Below are 14246 nucleotides of genomic sequence, written 5' to 3' on the forward strand. Positions count from 1 at the left end.
TTAAGCAGTACAATGGTGCCAAAAAGCACCAGAATGAAGGGATCTACTTAAGTTTACTTAAAAAAAAATCTATTTAATATTACATAACATTTTGAGTAACATTATGAATGAATGAGCTGTACCAAAACTACAATATAAAAACTGCAATGTGACAAAAAAGTTCAATATCATGTGACTGCAACAAGTAGTGGCACACTCAGATATTATCAGTGGTGCTTCATTATTTCCTTATTTAAATAAGGGCTAAGGGGCAGGGTAAGTGAACAACAGACCAATAAAATGTGTTTAGAACTTAAAGACCCACGGTGTAACTTTTTAGAATAATATAAAAGCTTTTTTTCTGGATAAGCCACTGAAATAATCACATTCAAAACACATCTGGTATAAAAATAATAATCTGTAGTAACTTTAGAGAAAAGAGAGCGGCCAAAAAGAACATGCTGTGCTGTAATTTTGGACATTTTTATTCAAACTAGACCAGGTCTCTGTGTCTCAGGTCAGAAGTGAAACTCACCTCCTCAACTACTTTGCTTTATCAGTTTTAAAGCTACACTATATAACTTTTCTAGTGGAGACAACATCAGGCCAAATTACAACTCAAACTATGGAGATAAGAACATGCTGAAATTAAAAATGCAGGACCCCTTATATGTTTAATACCATACTCTGGAACCTTCGAGACAAGCCGGTCCGTCCCTCGCCATCTGAAATCTTACATAGTTCACCTTTAAAGCATTTCAATTTCATATTCCAGTTTCTCGCTTTCTTCGCCCCCCCCTTTTGAACCGCCTAACCAACTAAATAAGTTAAATGTACCAATATTTATCCCTCCGCAGAAGCACGGGGACATCAGGACCTGCCTCATTGCACTGGCTCAGATTCAGTGGGCTGTGCTGGACATGGCACTAAACCCAATGGAGTTATATGGACCTGCTGCTTTATGGGGCTTGGGGTAATTGCTGCAGTGATTAGTGTGGAGCCGGCGCCCTGTCTGTCCTGGGACGTCCCGAGTGGAGCGCTGGGGGAGGGAGGGGTGTGGAGGGTGTGTGTGGGGGGGAACACGAGGGTATAATCAAGTGTATCTGCTCCTGTCTGCCCTCTGCACTGCTATAATAAAGATTAATTTACTTAGAGCTGAGTTGGGTGTCAGCTTCCTGTTTAATGGTGCCATATTGAGCACCTTTGTCCATGCAAAAGACATACGCTTTTGATTGTTCTTTATTTATTAATTACTTTTATTTTTATTTTTTTTCAAAGGGTCGGTTTGTTTCTATGAGTTTTGCAGTCACTGTAAAGCTAACAATAACTAGCATGCTAATAGGACGCCTCCTGTTTCTTCTACGATACAATCCTTTTATTATTATGAGATACAGAGGTTAGGGTTAGGGTTAAGGACAAAGTGGTCTTAGTTAAATTCTAAGAGTTTACAATTGATCTGTACTGGGACAAAAGATTTGGATACACCCTCTTGGATAGCTTCATAGTAAAAGTGAAAAATAAGAAACATACTTCAAATTGACTTATTTTATGGTATTCAAACTCACCGGAAAAGGCCATCAATACAATAATCATTCATTTTTGAAGCTTCTGACCATGGTATAATGTTGTTCCCTCATCAAAAAAATACTTGAAGAGGTTTTCTGTGTCATCTATGCATGTTTGAGTAATTTAGCAAGCTCTCCTGTGCCCTAGTCAAACTGTCTTTATGGTTAACTGATTCTAAGATTTTGTCCAATGCTCAGCTCACAAGTCTATGTCATCCATGCGCTAATGGTTAAACTGTCTTTATTTGAGCCCTTGGGTAAATTTGGTTTGCAGTGATTAAAAGGCATTAGCCATACATCTGCACATGCACACAATCAACAGATAAAATGGATAAAAACATCAGTTCAGTTACGTTGAGTTACCTTTCTCTAAAAATCCAATGGCTGCAGGCATGAAACGGTCTCTGTATCTTTTGGTTCTGAACTTTGGCTCAGCCGGTCTTTGACCCGATGGCAGGTACTCAAACAGACAGTTCAGGGGGTGGCTCCAGTCCCGCATAATTCTGGAGCTTAGTCTCCGCTGCTGGCTGGTGTACAAAGACTCCATACTGTGCTGTGACTGTTCAATCAGCTTGCCCACCCGTTTCACAATCTGCAAAAGTGGATTTTTGTTCTTAACCGACACACTTCCAAACCAGTATGACAAGCAGAAGGCTAAAATAGATTCAATAAAAGCAGAATAAAACAGTGACATTAGAGTCTTCTCCACATTAAAAGCAGATGTTTCCTGAGGCAGTGCAGGTGCTTGTGCCCCTTCTTGTACACTGCCTCACAGTTGGCATCAGAGTTTAGAGCAGAGTTAATAGTTTTGCACAGATACTTATGCTGAGTGACCTGCTCCACGATTTGACCTTTAATTTTAACTGTGTCATGACTGTGGGTGCCTTTTCTAAAATCAATCACCAGAGCTTTCATTTTCTATTTAGCAGCAGGAAAGGCTCCTCACACCATTCTACAAAATCCTGTACAATTGGCCAATGGCTGGTCTCCCCGCCTTGAACAAGCTTACAATAGCAGAATCATCTGCATATTTCAGAATGAAACTGTTTTCATAATGGCTCTGCAGCATGTTTGTGAACAGAATGAATAACAACGGTGAAAGAACACAGCCTTGTGGTGAACCAGTAAAACTACAGACGGGGTCAGACAGCACTCGACTGACCTTTGTTGTCTGTGTTCTGTTTGTTAGAAAGGATGTCTGTGTAATCTCTCAGTCATGAGTCTGAAGGGAGGAACTAACTACACTGAAACTAACAGCTGTTTGCATACAGTTTCTATTTGTTGGTGAGGTCATATTTTGCATAACCATTCAGGCCCCTAATGGGTGCTCTCACCTTTTAGCATATTGGCTAGCACTTCTTTACCTTGTTTTGATTTAGGATAGAGGATGGAGTTATAAATAGGAGATAAATGATATCTAAAGCCCCATTCCTGCTCAAAGAAGGATTGCCTTTCGTAACAAACATTGCCTCTTTAACTGCCCTCTCAAACCATTTCTTTTCTTTGGCTAAGACCTGTACCTTATTATCTTCAAAGGAGTGGTTAGTGGCTTTGAGATGGAGATGTACGGCAGATTGGGGTCCCAAGGAACTCTCACAGCGGTGTTGGTACATTCTCACAGTCTAAGCAGAACTGAAGAAGCGGATAAGCAGTGAAATGTCTTCACTCAAATAACTTTTTGTCCAGTTGACAGAATTAAATTTTTCTTTTACTGTTCGTTAGAAAGCTAAGAATCCACCCCACAAGGCATGTCCATTTTTCATAAATATTCAAAAGCATGATACAAAACAACACACTACAGCTTGTTTTTGGAGAATATAACATGTTCAATCAGTCAATGAATCGTATGTTCATGTGCAATCTAAATATGTTATGTGTTAGCAATAGCATAGAAGTATAAAACCCCCTTTTTAAAAGTTTCTAAGCAGCTCTTGTAGCCTGTGATCACTTAGCACTGCTCTGGACCTTGAGTTCTGTCTGTAAATGCCTTTAAATATGAACCCTGTGATTTGAATACCCCTTTGAATGAGGCGAGTTCAGACCGATGCAGTGTAATGCCTGCTGCGTTCAATTTGACCTCGAGACAGCAGCACCAGACAGGCCAAGCAGACATTGAGAACATTTTAAATGCTCTGTACCTGATTTTTACTGGCTTATGAACAGGGAAAATAGATCTAGTTTGTTTTAAACTTTTTGCACTGATCCAGTCTTATTCCTCACTTCCCTAACACATTCCTAGCATCCTAATTTTTAACTGCAATTAATTTATAAATGCTTTTCACATTCATAGGCCAGAGTGGAGTTTTGCTGTCACAGTAATGAGAAACTAGCATTACTAGCACTAGCCTTTCTTCCTTATTTTACGGCCAATAAAAATGCGAAACATTAGATTAAGAAAGCACACAGCAGTCTCATTTTGACCTTAAAAAAACAAAAAACAAAACATAAGAGCTACTTTTGCAAAAAATCTACTGAAAAAAAAGAAGATCTATAGGGTTGTACAACTCCTGCTTGTCTCCATGGAGATGTCTCCACTTTGTTTGGAGTGTTCCACAGTATGGCATTAAACTATTTACTATCTAAAAAAATAATACATTCTTGCTGTCAGTAGTGTCGCCTCTCCATTGATCTAGTGGTGTCAGCTGTTTGTCTCCATTGAGAAATTTTATTATTAAGAAAAGCCATAACATCTCCATGGAAACAAGCAGGTGGCAGACCATCCACCAGAAAAGTTACAAAGTGCACCTTTAAACATAGTATTGCTTTCAAATGGTTTAAGTGGAAGCAGTGGAGAAAGCCTTTCAGTATTGCCTCCATTTCTGTTTTCTATTTTTATGTCTGATTAATTCAATTTAAATATTTAGTAGGCTGCTGTTTTATAGTGCAAATGTCCAGTCATCATTACTGTTTTATATCTTAGTTTTATGCATATTTGGCGTGATTGTGGGCCTGTGCTGCTTTGAACTGCAGCTTGGCACTCCTCTGTGGGGGATAGGGTAGGTGCCCCCCTCCGCCTCCCTGCTTTGATGTTTGGGTCGGGTGATTGGGCAAGCGGCCATGTTTTTTTACGCTCCATTCATCACTGTGTCTGCCCAGGCCCGGGGCAGAGAAGAGCTGACATGAAGCAGAGAGGGGGCAGATGTTTGGGGGAACCGATGTGAGTGTTTGTGTTCAGAGGGGACGTCATTACGAGGCGCACACAGAAAGACATAACTGATTAGTGGGTCATTAAGTCAAGGACACTGGCTCAGACTGAGAGCAGGGAGCAGACTGTCAAATCATGACCTATTCATGGAGTTCAGTCACATGTATTTTTCCTGCTTTGGATGCCATTTTAAGGACTTTGGACCATTCAGAAGGGGAAAAAAGTTAAATAGTTAAGTGATATGGGAACAACCCGTATTTTCTATCAAATATTAATCGAGGTCTTAAAAATGTGGATAATAGAATCAGTTAATTTTAAATTTGCAGTGGTCCAAGCTAATTTTCGATTGCGCTTCAAGCATGTTAATTATTCAGTTCAATGATTTTATAAGGACTTTTCACAACTGTCAGAGACCAGATTCAAAGTTTTGTTGTCACAGTAATACAAACAACAACTAGCATGCTAACGGCGCACCAGCATTACTTCCCACATTAAGCACAATATTATTTTGAAGCTAAGTGCCTGATATGGTAACAGTCCTTATTTTCCACTAATGTAGGCTATAATGAAGTTGTGGCCTGTGTCTGGAATGGCTGGATGATGAAGGAGAGAGAGTGCATTTATATGAATGGCTTGAAAGGTGATTGGTTTAGATTCAAGAGTAAAAGGTTGTCATTGGTTGAGAATATCAGACAGGTAATAAGAGCTAGGAAATATAATCATCCTGGTAGAATACATCTTATACATTTATTGTCCTGTTGAGACCATCCTTTTTTTTTGAATGCAGAAGTGGAACATTCCAGGTAAAGCAAAATCATCTTGGAAACAAGGACACTAGAAAAATAACATCATTTACCTTTAATCCGCTTTTAGTCATGCCCATTGGAAATTAAGATATGGTGCCAGACTATTAGTAAAGTTTTGTAAAAGTGTGCCTGTTTAGCTGCTTTAGCAAAGGTGTGTGTCTGGTCACTGATGAATCTCTCCAAGTTTAGATGAGTGTGAGTGACAGATGGACTAGCCAATCAGAGACACGCATTGTTTGTCTGTATGAAAACAATCTGGCTGCTTACAAGAAAATGGAGAAAATCAAAGGGGACTGAGTGAAGCGCTAAATTGTTAATCTGAGTCAAGGGAAATGTGATTTTGCTTGTAAATGATAGATTACCAATGGGCTCCTTTGTTTCATCTGCAACAAATCTGATTCCACGATCGTGTTTGATTCTGACTTGAGATGCACCTGATGGAGTGGAGAGAGGTATCATTCAGGATTTGCCAGGCAAGTTCAAATTCATTCCACCACAAGTTCATCTTTTGCCAGTTTTATAGCAATAACACTCGGGATTGTCTTTTAATGTTACAACCATCAAAGATACCAGTGTTGCAATCCCCTTTATGGCCTATACAATCCTGCTTTCATATGAACACAAACAGCTAATGCCTAAATCAGCGCTGTCCACAGAAATACTGTAACATACTTTTATATTGAACAGCATTGCTCTTGAGTGAGGGCAACATAAGACCCATTATAACCACTAGCACTGGCTGTATTTCTGAATGCTCCCATAACTTCTTTTCCTTTTATTGCTATTGCTTTAAAAAATAAAATATAGACGGGAAACTGCACCGTATCGAGCAACACAAGGGTGATAAAAAATATTAGAAAAGAGATATATTGGTGGTCGGAGGTTGTGGACAGCTGTAGATGGTCGTAAAGGTTCATTTGTAACACAGAATGACAAGCTTTATTGCTCAGAGATCCAACTAAAGGAGGACATACAGAGAGAGGAGGGGACTTTCAGTTTTAGCCATTGTCCAGAAAACAAAATCCTCGCACGGTCTCTTCTCATCCCACAATCCCCACAGGCTTCCAGGGAACATAGCTTTATTTACTTACCTGCACCGTAAGGCCCTTTAAAGATATGAGCCTATATAGAAGTCATGTATCTGCTACGGAGAGCTGTGCCCCCTGGCCAAACATAAGGAAGACAAAATGAGCAATGTTACCTCAAATCACATTAAAACCATACAAGGCTGTATATTCCTGTTATCCGTCTGTTGGGTCATGGTGCAAGAGACAAAAATAATGTATGTTTTTTGTTGTTGCTATTTTACTTTGATTATTTTGAAATTTGAATTTTATTGCCTTTTTTCTTGCTTTTGTGGTGGTGTTTGAGCCACTGTGTCCAGGTTATCTTCCTTGTGGATCAATAATATTTATCTAAGTCTAGGTAAGCCTGAGATAGCATACAGTAGCTGCTGTTTTGCCCCTAGGAAGAATTTTCAGCCTCACAACCAATTAGTATCTGTTGGATTTTCTGATGCTTGTTGTAATACGCTAAAAGTCTCACGGGTATGTTTTATTTTTAGTCCTTTTTCTTAGCCATTTAGCACCAAATATTAGCTTACAATTATTATATTTGGGCACTACACTCTACTGAGTTTTTCAATCTCAATAAAGACTATCCACAAACATTGGAAAAGTAAAGACACACACCACATACTGAATGCTCAAATGTCACCAATATTCTAGTAGCTAATTCCTAATAGTGAACACTTGCATGCTTTGGTTTCCTCTAAAACTGTTGTAGTTGTAGTCCTCAGTTTTAGCTACTTCTTCAGCATCCTGGTCTTTTGGAGAAGGATCCCTGTGTGATGCAGTGGTATCTTAATTTGTATCCAAAAATCATTCCTCATTCTGCAGCACTATTAGTATGTTTAAGTTCACAAAGTACAAGAATTACCATCCCTACCCCTAGTGCCATCTCCTAATTCTGGAGTCTGCTAGTTACTTCCATTGTACCCAACCTCTAGGGCTGCAGATTAATCAAATAGAATTGAAAACACAATTAGAATGCATGCAATAAGCAAATTGAAAGGCTGCAATTTCTCACCATCACAATTTCTTCCACAGGCAGTTCTTATTCTACATAAAAACTGCGAGCCCTGTTTAGATCTGTACAAACATGTTCTGAAATCTGATTCTTGTCACTTCATATATTTACATTTTATTCTTCTTAAAATGTGAACTTTGAACAGAATCCTTTTATCCAAACCGTAGACTGTATAAAGAAGTGGACTAAGGGAGTGTGACGTCATCCATAGCATTCGGCCCCAGTCAAATGAAGCTCATCGAGGCTTGCAGTCATAGGGTGAATTTGGACCCGAGTTGCATATTAGGAATTCCGTGAGTATCATAGCAACCGAAGAACCAATCCAGAGCAAGGTGGGTAAAGATAACACCCCTTCCCGCCTGCACCGCTAGTTTAGAAAGAAGTGGGCACTTCGCAACACTGTCAATCAAACCTGTTGCTAACGCGAGCAACCCTGGGGAAAGGCGCCTGATTTGTTTGTTATTAATGTTCATATCTTCAGTTATGGACGGACGTAATAGCGAAAAACACAAGGATCATGTAAAGTGGGTTAATACAAACATTTTAAATCCGAAATGACAAGCCTGGCAGGAGCTTGCAGGTTAGATGTGTCCATTTATATATACAATACATTATCCAAACATAAAGAAATGTCATAATTAGATATTTTTCACAAATTATATAGCCCTACCAACATCCCTTGTTTTCTGACTACATTGACTTATCGGTCCACTGTATGGAAATCTCTAGGCAAGGCAAGTTTATTTGTATAGCACACTTCATACAGAAATCGCTACAGCTCATATACTTTTCTTCTTTGCACCACATGAGGTTGAGTTTCGCATTTATGTCTGGAAGACTTCAGTAGATGAGTCAGTGCGAGCTTCATAGACAGACACAGCACCAGCAGGGCCAGGCACTAATGGGGCTGTCGTGATGTGTCCAGGAAAACACTGATCAGCCAAAGCAGCAATCACTCAGAGCAGAGTTCAAAGGGTTTATCGCAGAAAAGAAGGTGGACAGTTAACAACGTCGCATTGGCAGAACTGAAGGTTATCGACAGCTTGGAGAGTTGAATTGTGCTAAAGCTAAAGCTATGGACACACAAAGGTATGTGGGTGCTCACATAACATGTTATTTTAGAGCCTTTTAACAGCCCCCTACAATGTTTTCTTTGCTGTTTTAAACCAGTTTAAAAGTAGTTAGCACCCTGTAGTGAAAAGATTAAAAAAGTTTAAAAGCTAAGTTGGAATTTTGGAGTTGGAGTATCATTTTGAACAACATTTTTAGTCAAGATTGGATGAGCTATGAAAGTGGGGCAAAAATCTGCGGGGGAGCTATGGGGAAGCTATTCTAGGGGAGGCTAGTGCCAACTTTAACAGTATTAGCAAGACCACACAAAGACTGACTTTAGAGATCATACTTAATACTTGCAACATTTGTAAATTGCCCCCTTTCAAATAATGGAGCATCTCAATTACAGTGTAAATATGCCAGAGCATAGCAAAGGTGCTAATTTCCATATCACTTTTTGTCACTAGGCAGGTAACACAGAAGATACAGCAATTTTGCTTTAATCCCTTTCATTGACAAACAACAAAGGGTAAATGGTAAACATTTTTATATAGCACTTTCCCACCTTCAAGGCACTCAAAGCACTTTACATGAAGGAACCACTCACACATTCACACACACATTCATACACCAGGGTACACAGACACTGGGGGCAAGGTGGGTTAAGTGTCTTGCCCAAGGACACAGCAATAGTATAAATTTGTGGAAGCTAGAATTGCACTGCCAACCTGTGGGTTAGTGGATCTGACTGCTCTACCAATGATGTTTTTATATCTAGGGCTCCTGTCACCCACACTATCAACTAATTTGTCATTGAAAAACCAAAAACTATATAAAAAGTTCTAATATAAAATGAATCTTTCATTTAGTGAAGCTCCTCTCCCCGTGTTAGCTCATGTTAATATTTAGCACTTTGGAGAAATTAAATCTCAGAATTCATCTGAGCAACTGTCGCCCATTGTTCTGTCCAAGACTCATGATGATCCAAGATGTCTTTCTGGCTTCAGCAGCTCAAGATGGTGCGGCCAAATGTAGCCCCAGGCCTGAGCTACTGTACGAGGCAGAGCAGGGCCAGGACTCGGGACAAAGTTTGGATTAGTTAGCAACCTAGTTTAGTTTAGTTTAATTAGTTCAAATTCTCTCTTTTGGAAAAACTTTTTCAAAGTAATACTCAGTGAGCCAAAAAGATTTTGAAGAATTTGAATTTTCATTTACAATGCAACACTATAATTTCCCAATTGAGGGACAAATAAAGGTTATCTTATCATTTTAAAGACAGGCTTTATATAGTAAGATGCTGCAGATATATGTACGTTGAAATAGCAACTGACAATAGGGGTGTGCCAAAACTATTCTATATCAAAAGAACTTGTGGCAGCTCTATAATTTTGTTGCTTATTCAGAGATTTTAAACATAAGCTATTTATGTTAGGCAATCAGCATATTCACTGTTTTGATTAGGTATTAAACTAAGTGTATTTTACAAGCAGAATGTGCATGTAGTCTTTTAAAGGGACCATATTACGCTATTTTCTCATCTATGTTATAATGTAGTTTCCTCATCAAAACATCCCTAGAGTTGTGCTTTGTTTCAATTACACATGTTTAACACACAAACTGCATATTTAAGCTGAGTTCTGCTTTCAAAGAGAAAACACTCTGTTCTACCTTGTGATGTCATGTGGTGATACAGGAAGTCCTGAACTGTGTTTTTAAACTCCATACACCTTCACTAGAATCATTTGGATGATTTCAGCCCTGGATGCCTCAGATGATTTCTGTACTTAACTGAAGGTAAAGGGTAGCTGTTAACTTCAAAACTACAACTACATGATATCACAAGGTAGAACACAGCATTTTGAGCTTTGAAGATGTAGACAGACCAATAAGAAAGGGTTACACAAACACGTGTGAATGAAACAAAACACAGCTCCAGGTATGTTTTTCAGTTGGTAATATCATTTTAACATGGTTTAAAGCTCACAAGAGTCAATTTTGTGTAATGTACCTTATATATTTATAGATTATCATCGTGCTGTGAGCTACGTATTGTCCATCGAATTGTGAGGGACCCTGTGATTTCCAGTCCTAGTTGACAATATAGTGAGTAACAGGTCCAATAAAGTAGCTTAGACACAAACAGTCCAGAAATTAAACCGTAGACCGTGATGTGAGGCAGTAGTGTTAGATGCTAGAAACCACATGTGCTCTATTTTGAACCACACTATATTTGATTTTATTAATATCTCAGTCCTTTGCTAATACAGTGGGGCAAAAAAGTATTTAGTCAACCACCAATTGTGCAAGTTCTCCCGCTTAAAAAGATGAGAGATGCCTGTAATTTTCACCATAGGTACACTTCAACTGTAAGAGATAGAATGGGGGGAAAGAATCCAGGAAATCACATTGTAGGATTTTTAATGAATTAATTGGTAAATTCCTAAAGTATTTGGTCACCTATAAACAAGCAAGATTTCTGGCTCTCACAGACTTGTAACTTCTTCTTTAAGAGGCTTCTCTGTCCTCTACTCTTTACTTGTATTAGTGACACCTGTTTGAACTCATTATCAGTTTAAAAGACACGTGTCCAGAACCTCAGTCAGACTCCAAATTCCACTATGGCCAAGACCAAAGAGCTGTCAAACGACACCAGAAACAAAATTGTAGACCTGCACCAGGCTGAGAAGATTGAACCTGCAATAGGTAAGCAGCTTGGTGTGAAGAAATCAAGTGTAGAAGCATTTATTAGAAAATATAAGACATACAAGACGACTGATATTCTCCCTCGATCTGGGGCTCCACGCAAGACCTTGTGGGGTCAAAATTATCTCAAAAATGGTGAGCAAAAATCCCAGAACCACACGGGGGGACCTAATGAATGACTTGCAGAGAGCTGGGACCAAAGTAACAAAGGCTACCATCAGTAACACACCACACTGCCAGGGATTCAAACCCTGCAGTGCCAGATGTGTCCCCCTGCTTAAGCCAGGACATGTCCAGGCCCGTCTGAAGTTTGCTAGACAGAATTTGGATGATCCAGAAGAGGATTGGGAGAATGTCATGTGGTCAGCTGAAACCAAAATAGAACTTTTTGGTAAAAAATCAACTTGTCGTGTTTGGAGGAGAAAGAATGCTGAGTTGCATCCAAAGAACGCCATACCTACTGTGAATAATGGGGGTGGAAACATCATGCTTTGGGGCTGTTTTTCTGCAAAGGGACCAGGACAACTGATCCGTGTAAAGGAAAGAATGAATGGAGCCATGTATCATGACCTTTTGAGTGAAAAACTCCTTCCATCAGCAAGGGCATTGAAGATGAAACGGGGCTGGGTCTTTCAGCATGACAATGATCCCAAACACACTGCCTGGACAATGAAGGAGTAGCTTTGTAAGATACATTTCAAGGTCTTGGAGTGGCCTAACCAGTCTCCAGATGTCAACCCCATAGAAAATCTTTGGAGGGAGTTGAAAGTCCGTGTTGCCCAGCGAGAGCCCCAAAACATAACTGCTCTAGAGGAGATCTGCAGGAGGAATAGGCCAAACTACCAGCAAGTGTGTGAAAACCTTGTGGAGACTTACAGAAAACATTTGACCTCTGTCATAACCAACAACGGGTAAACAAAGTATGAACTTTTGTTATTGACCAAATACTCATTTTCCACCATAATTTGCAAATAAATGATTTAAAAATCAAACAATGTGATTTTCTGAATTTTTTTTCTCATTTTGTCTCTCATAGTTGGAGTGTACCTGTGATGAAAATTGCAGCCCTCTCTTATCTTTTGAAGTGGGAGAACTTGCACAATTGGTGGCTGACTAAATACTTTTTTGCCCCACTGTATAACCTGCTACTGTCCACACAAACCTGTAAAGTGGGTCAATGGGCCTCTCAGGAATAGATAGCTCATTCTCTGTACACGTTATGTTATGTAATGCTGCCAATAAGTACTGTTCCACAAAATGTACCCCTTCCAGTGTGGATGTCACATGGGGGTAGTCCGGTATTTTATTTTCAAATTTGAATTGTTCTGAAGTGTTCTGGTCTAGACTGGGTTTAGTTCTGGGTTAGTCCTTGGTTAGCCCTGATTCTTATTCCTGATTTAGATTTTGGCATTAAATTACTGTGCATGTTAACTGTAATAAAATAGGTTTTAAAAACTTGGTAATTGTGTACTTTAGACTTTTATAATCATGTTCTTAAATGCATGGGATTCTTGTCAACCCAAAACATGCACTGTAGGTTAAGTCTTCCAGTTAAGGTAGTCCTGGCCAAGCCTAGCTCAAGGTCTGGAGTCCTGGGTCCCCTGCTCCCAACACGTTGCCCCAGCGGCATTGGAGGATGGGTCAAAAGCAGAGAAGAAATTTCACTACAGGAACAGTAAAGTGTACTTTAGCAGTTAACCTTGCAATTAGTTTAGCAGTTCATTTTTCAATCTCCAATCTCAAAGTGCTGGATATAATTTAAAATGTGCTCAGTGCTACTGAACTGGCCATGTTAGAATATTTTTACCTCCTCAAAAACATACCTGGATTTGTGTTTTGTTTATTTCACTCATGTTTATGTAATCCTTTATGATTAGACTGTCTATATCTCCAAACATCCAGGTATGTTTTTGATGAGGAAACATTGTAACTTAGAGCTGAAACTGCCGTAATATAAGTTCTTTAAATCCTAAATAGCTGGATTAGGCCACAACTACTGAAACACTCTGATCCTGAAACATTCTGATATTCCTCTGATAATGCATAATAGCTACACCCTGTCTCTTGTTGACATTGTCTGACTATAGCTAAACTTTCTTTATCATTTAGCTCACGTGGCGTCCTGTTTGTTTGTCCTCCCTCAGAATCAGTTCTTGGCAGCTCTGACCGAAAAGGACATCTTTGCCCATCTGGGTCTGGAGTACATGGAGCCCTGGCACCGGAATGCGTAGTCCTGCTCTCCTCTCCTGCCCTGCTCATCCCATCTGCTCAACTCTCTGAGAGAAATGTGTAACATGCTCTCAAAGTCCTGGTTTAGTCCTGGTTTAAACCTGGTTTAGTCCTGGTTTAGACCTGGCTTAGACATGGTTAAGTTTTGGTTTAGTACCGTTGTAGTCCTCTCCTCTTTACTGGTCATCCCATCTGCTCAGCTCTCTGTGTGAAATATGTAGCACGCTCACAAAATCCTGGTTTAGAGCTGGTTTAGAGCTGGTTTAATTCTGGTTTAGACATGTTTAAGTTTTAGCTTCGTACTGTTCTGCTTCTTCTTTCCTCTTCGCTGGTCATCCCATCTGCTCAACTCTCTAAAAATATGTAACCTGCTCTTTAGATCTGTGTGAGAGGTTTAAAGGGCCCATATTTTATAATCTGTTATAATGTTGTTTCCTCATCAAAAACATACCTGGAGTTGTATTTTGTTTGTCACATGTTTCACACACAAACCTGCATATTAAGTTTGTGTTCTTCTCTCAGACAAAAAAACACTGTTTCATCTTGTGATATTATGCGGTAATACAGGAAGTGCTCCACTGTGTTTTTAAACTCCATAAACCTTCACTAGAATCATTTCTGTAATTTCAGTCCTGGAATTGCCCGTCTGTACTGAACTAAAGGTAAAAGTAGCTGTTG

General features: G+C 39.4%; 1 protein-coding gene across 1 annotated transcript in view; it reads left to right on the top strand.

Moving 5' to 3' along the window:
• The window catches only part of dntt (deoxynucleotidyltransferase, terminal), a 116086-nt gene extending 102292 nt beyond the window's left edge, over positions 1 to 13794 (top strand). The window contains exon 11 of the mRNA XM_033979790.2: positions 13484 to 13794. Within this exon, the coding sequence (XP_033835681.2) occupies positions 13484 to 13570 (87 nt within the window). The 3' untranslated portion in view covers positions 13571 to 13794. The remainder of the gene's footprint in view (positions 1 to 13483) is intronic.
• The last annotated feature ends 452 nt before the right edge of the window (positions 13795 to 14246 follow it).

The sequence above is a fragment of the Periophthalmus magnuspinnatus genome, chromosome 15, assembly GCF_009829125.3.
Source record: "Periophthalmus magnuspinnatus isolate fPerMag1 chromosome 15, fPerMag1.2.pri, whole genome shotgun sequence".
NCBI classification, from domain to species: domain Eukaryota; kingdom Metazoa; phylum Chordata; class Actinopteri; order Gobiiformes; family Gobiidae; genus Periophthalmus; species Periophthalmus magnuspinnatus.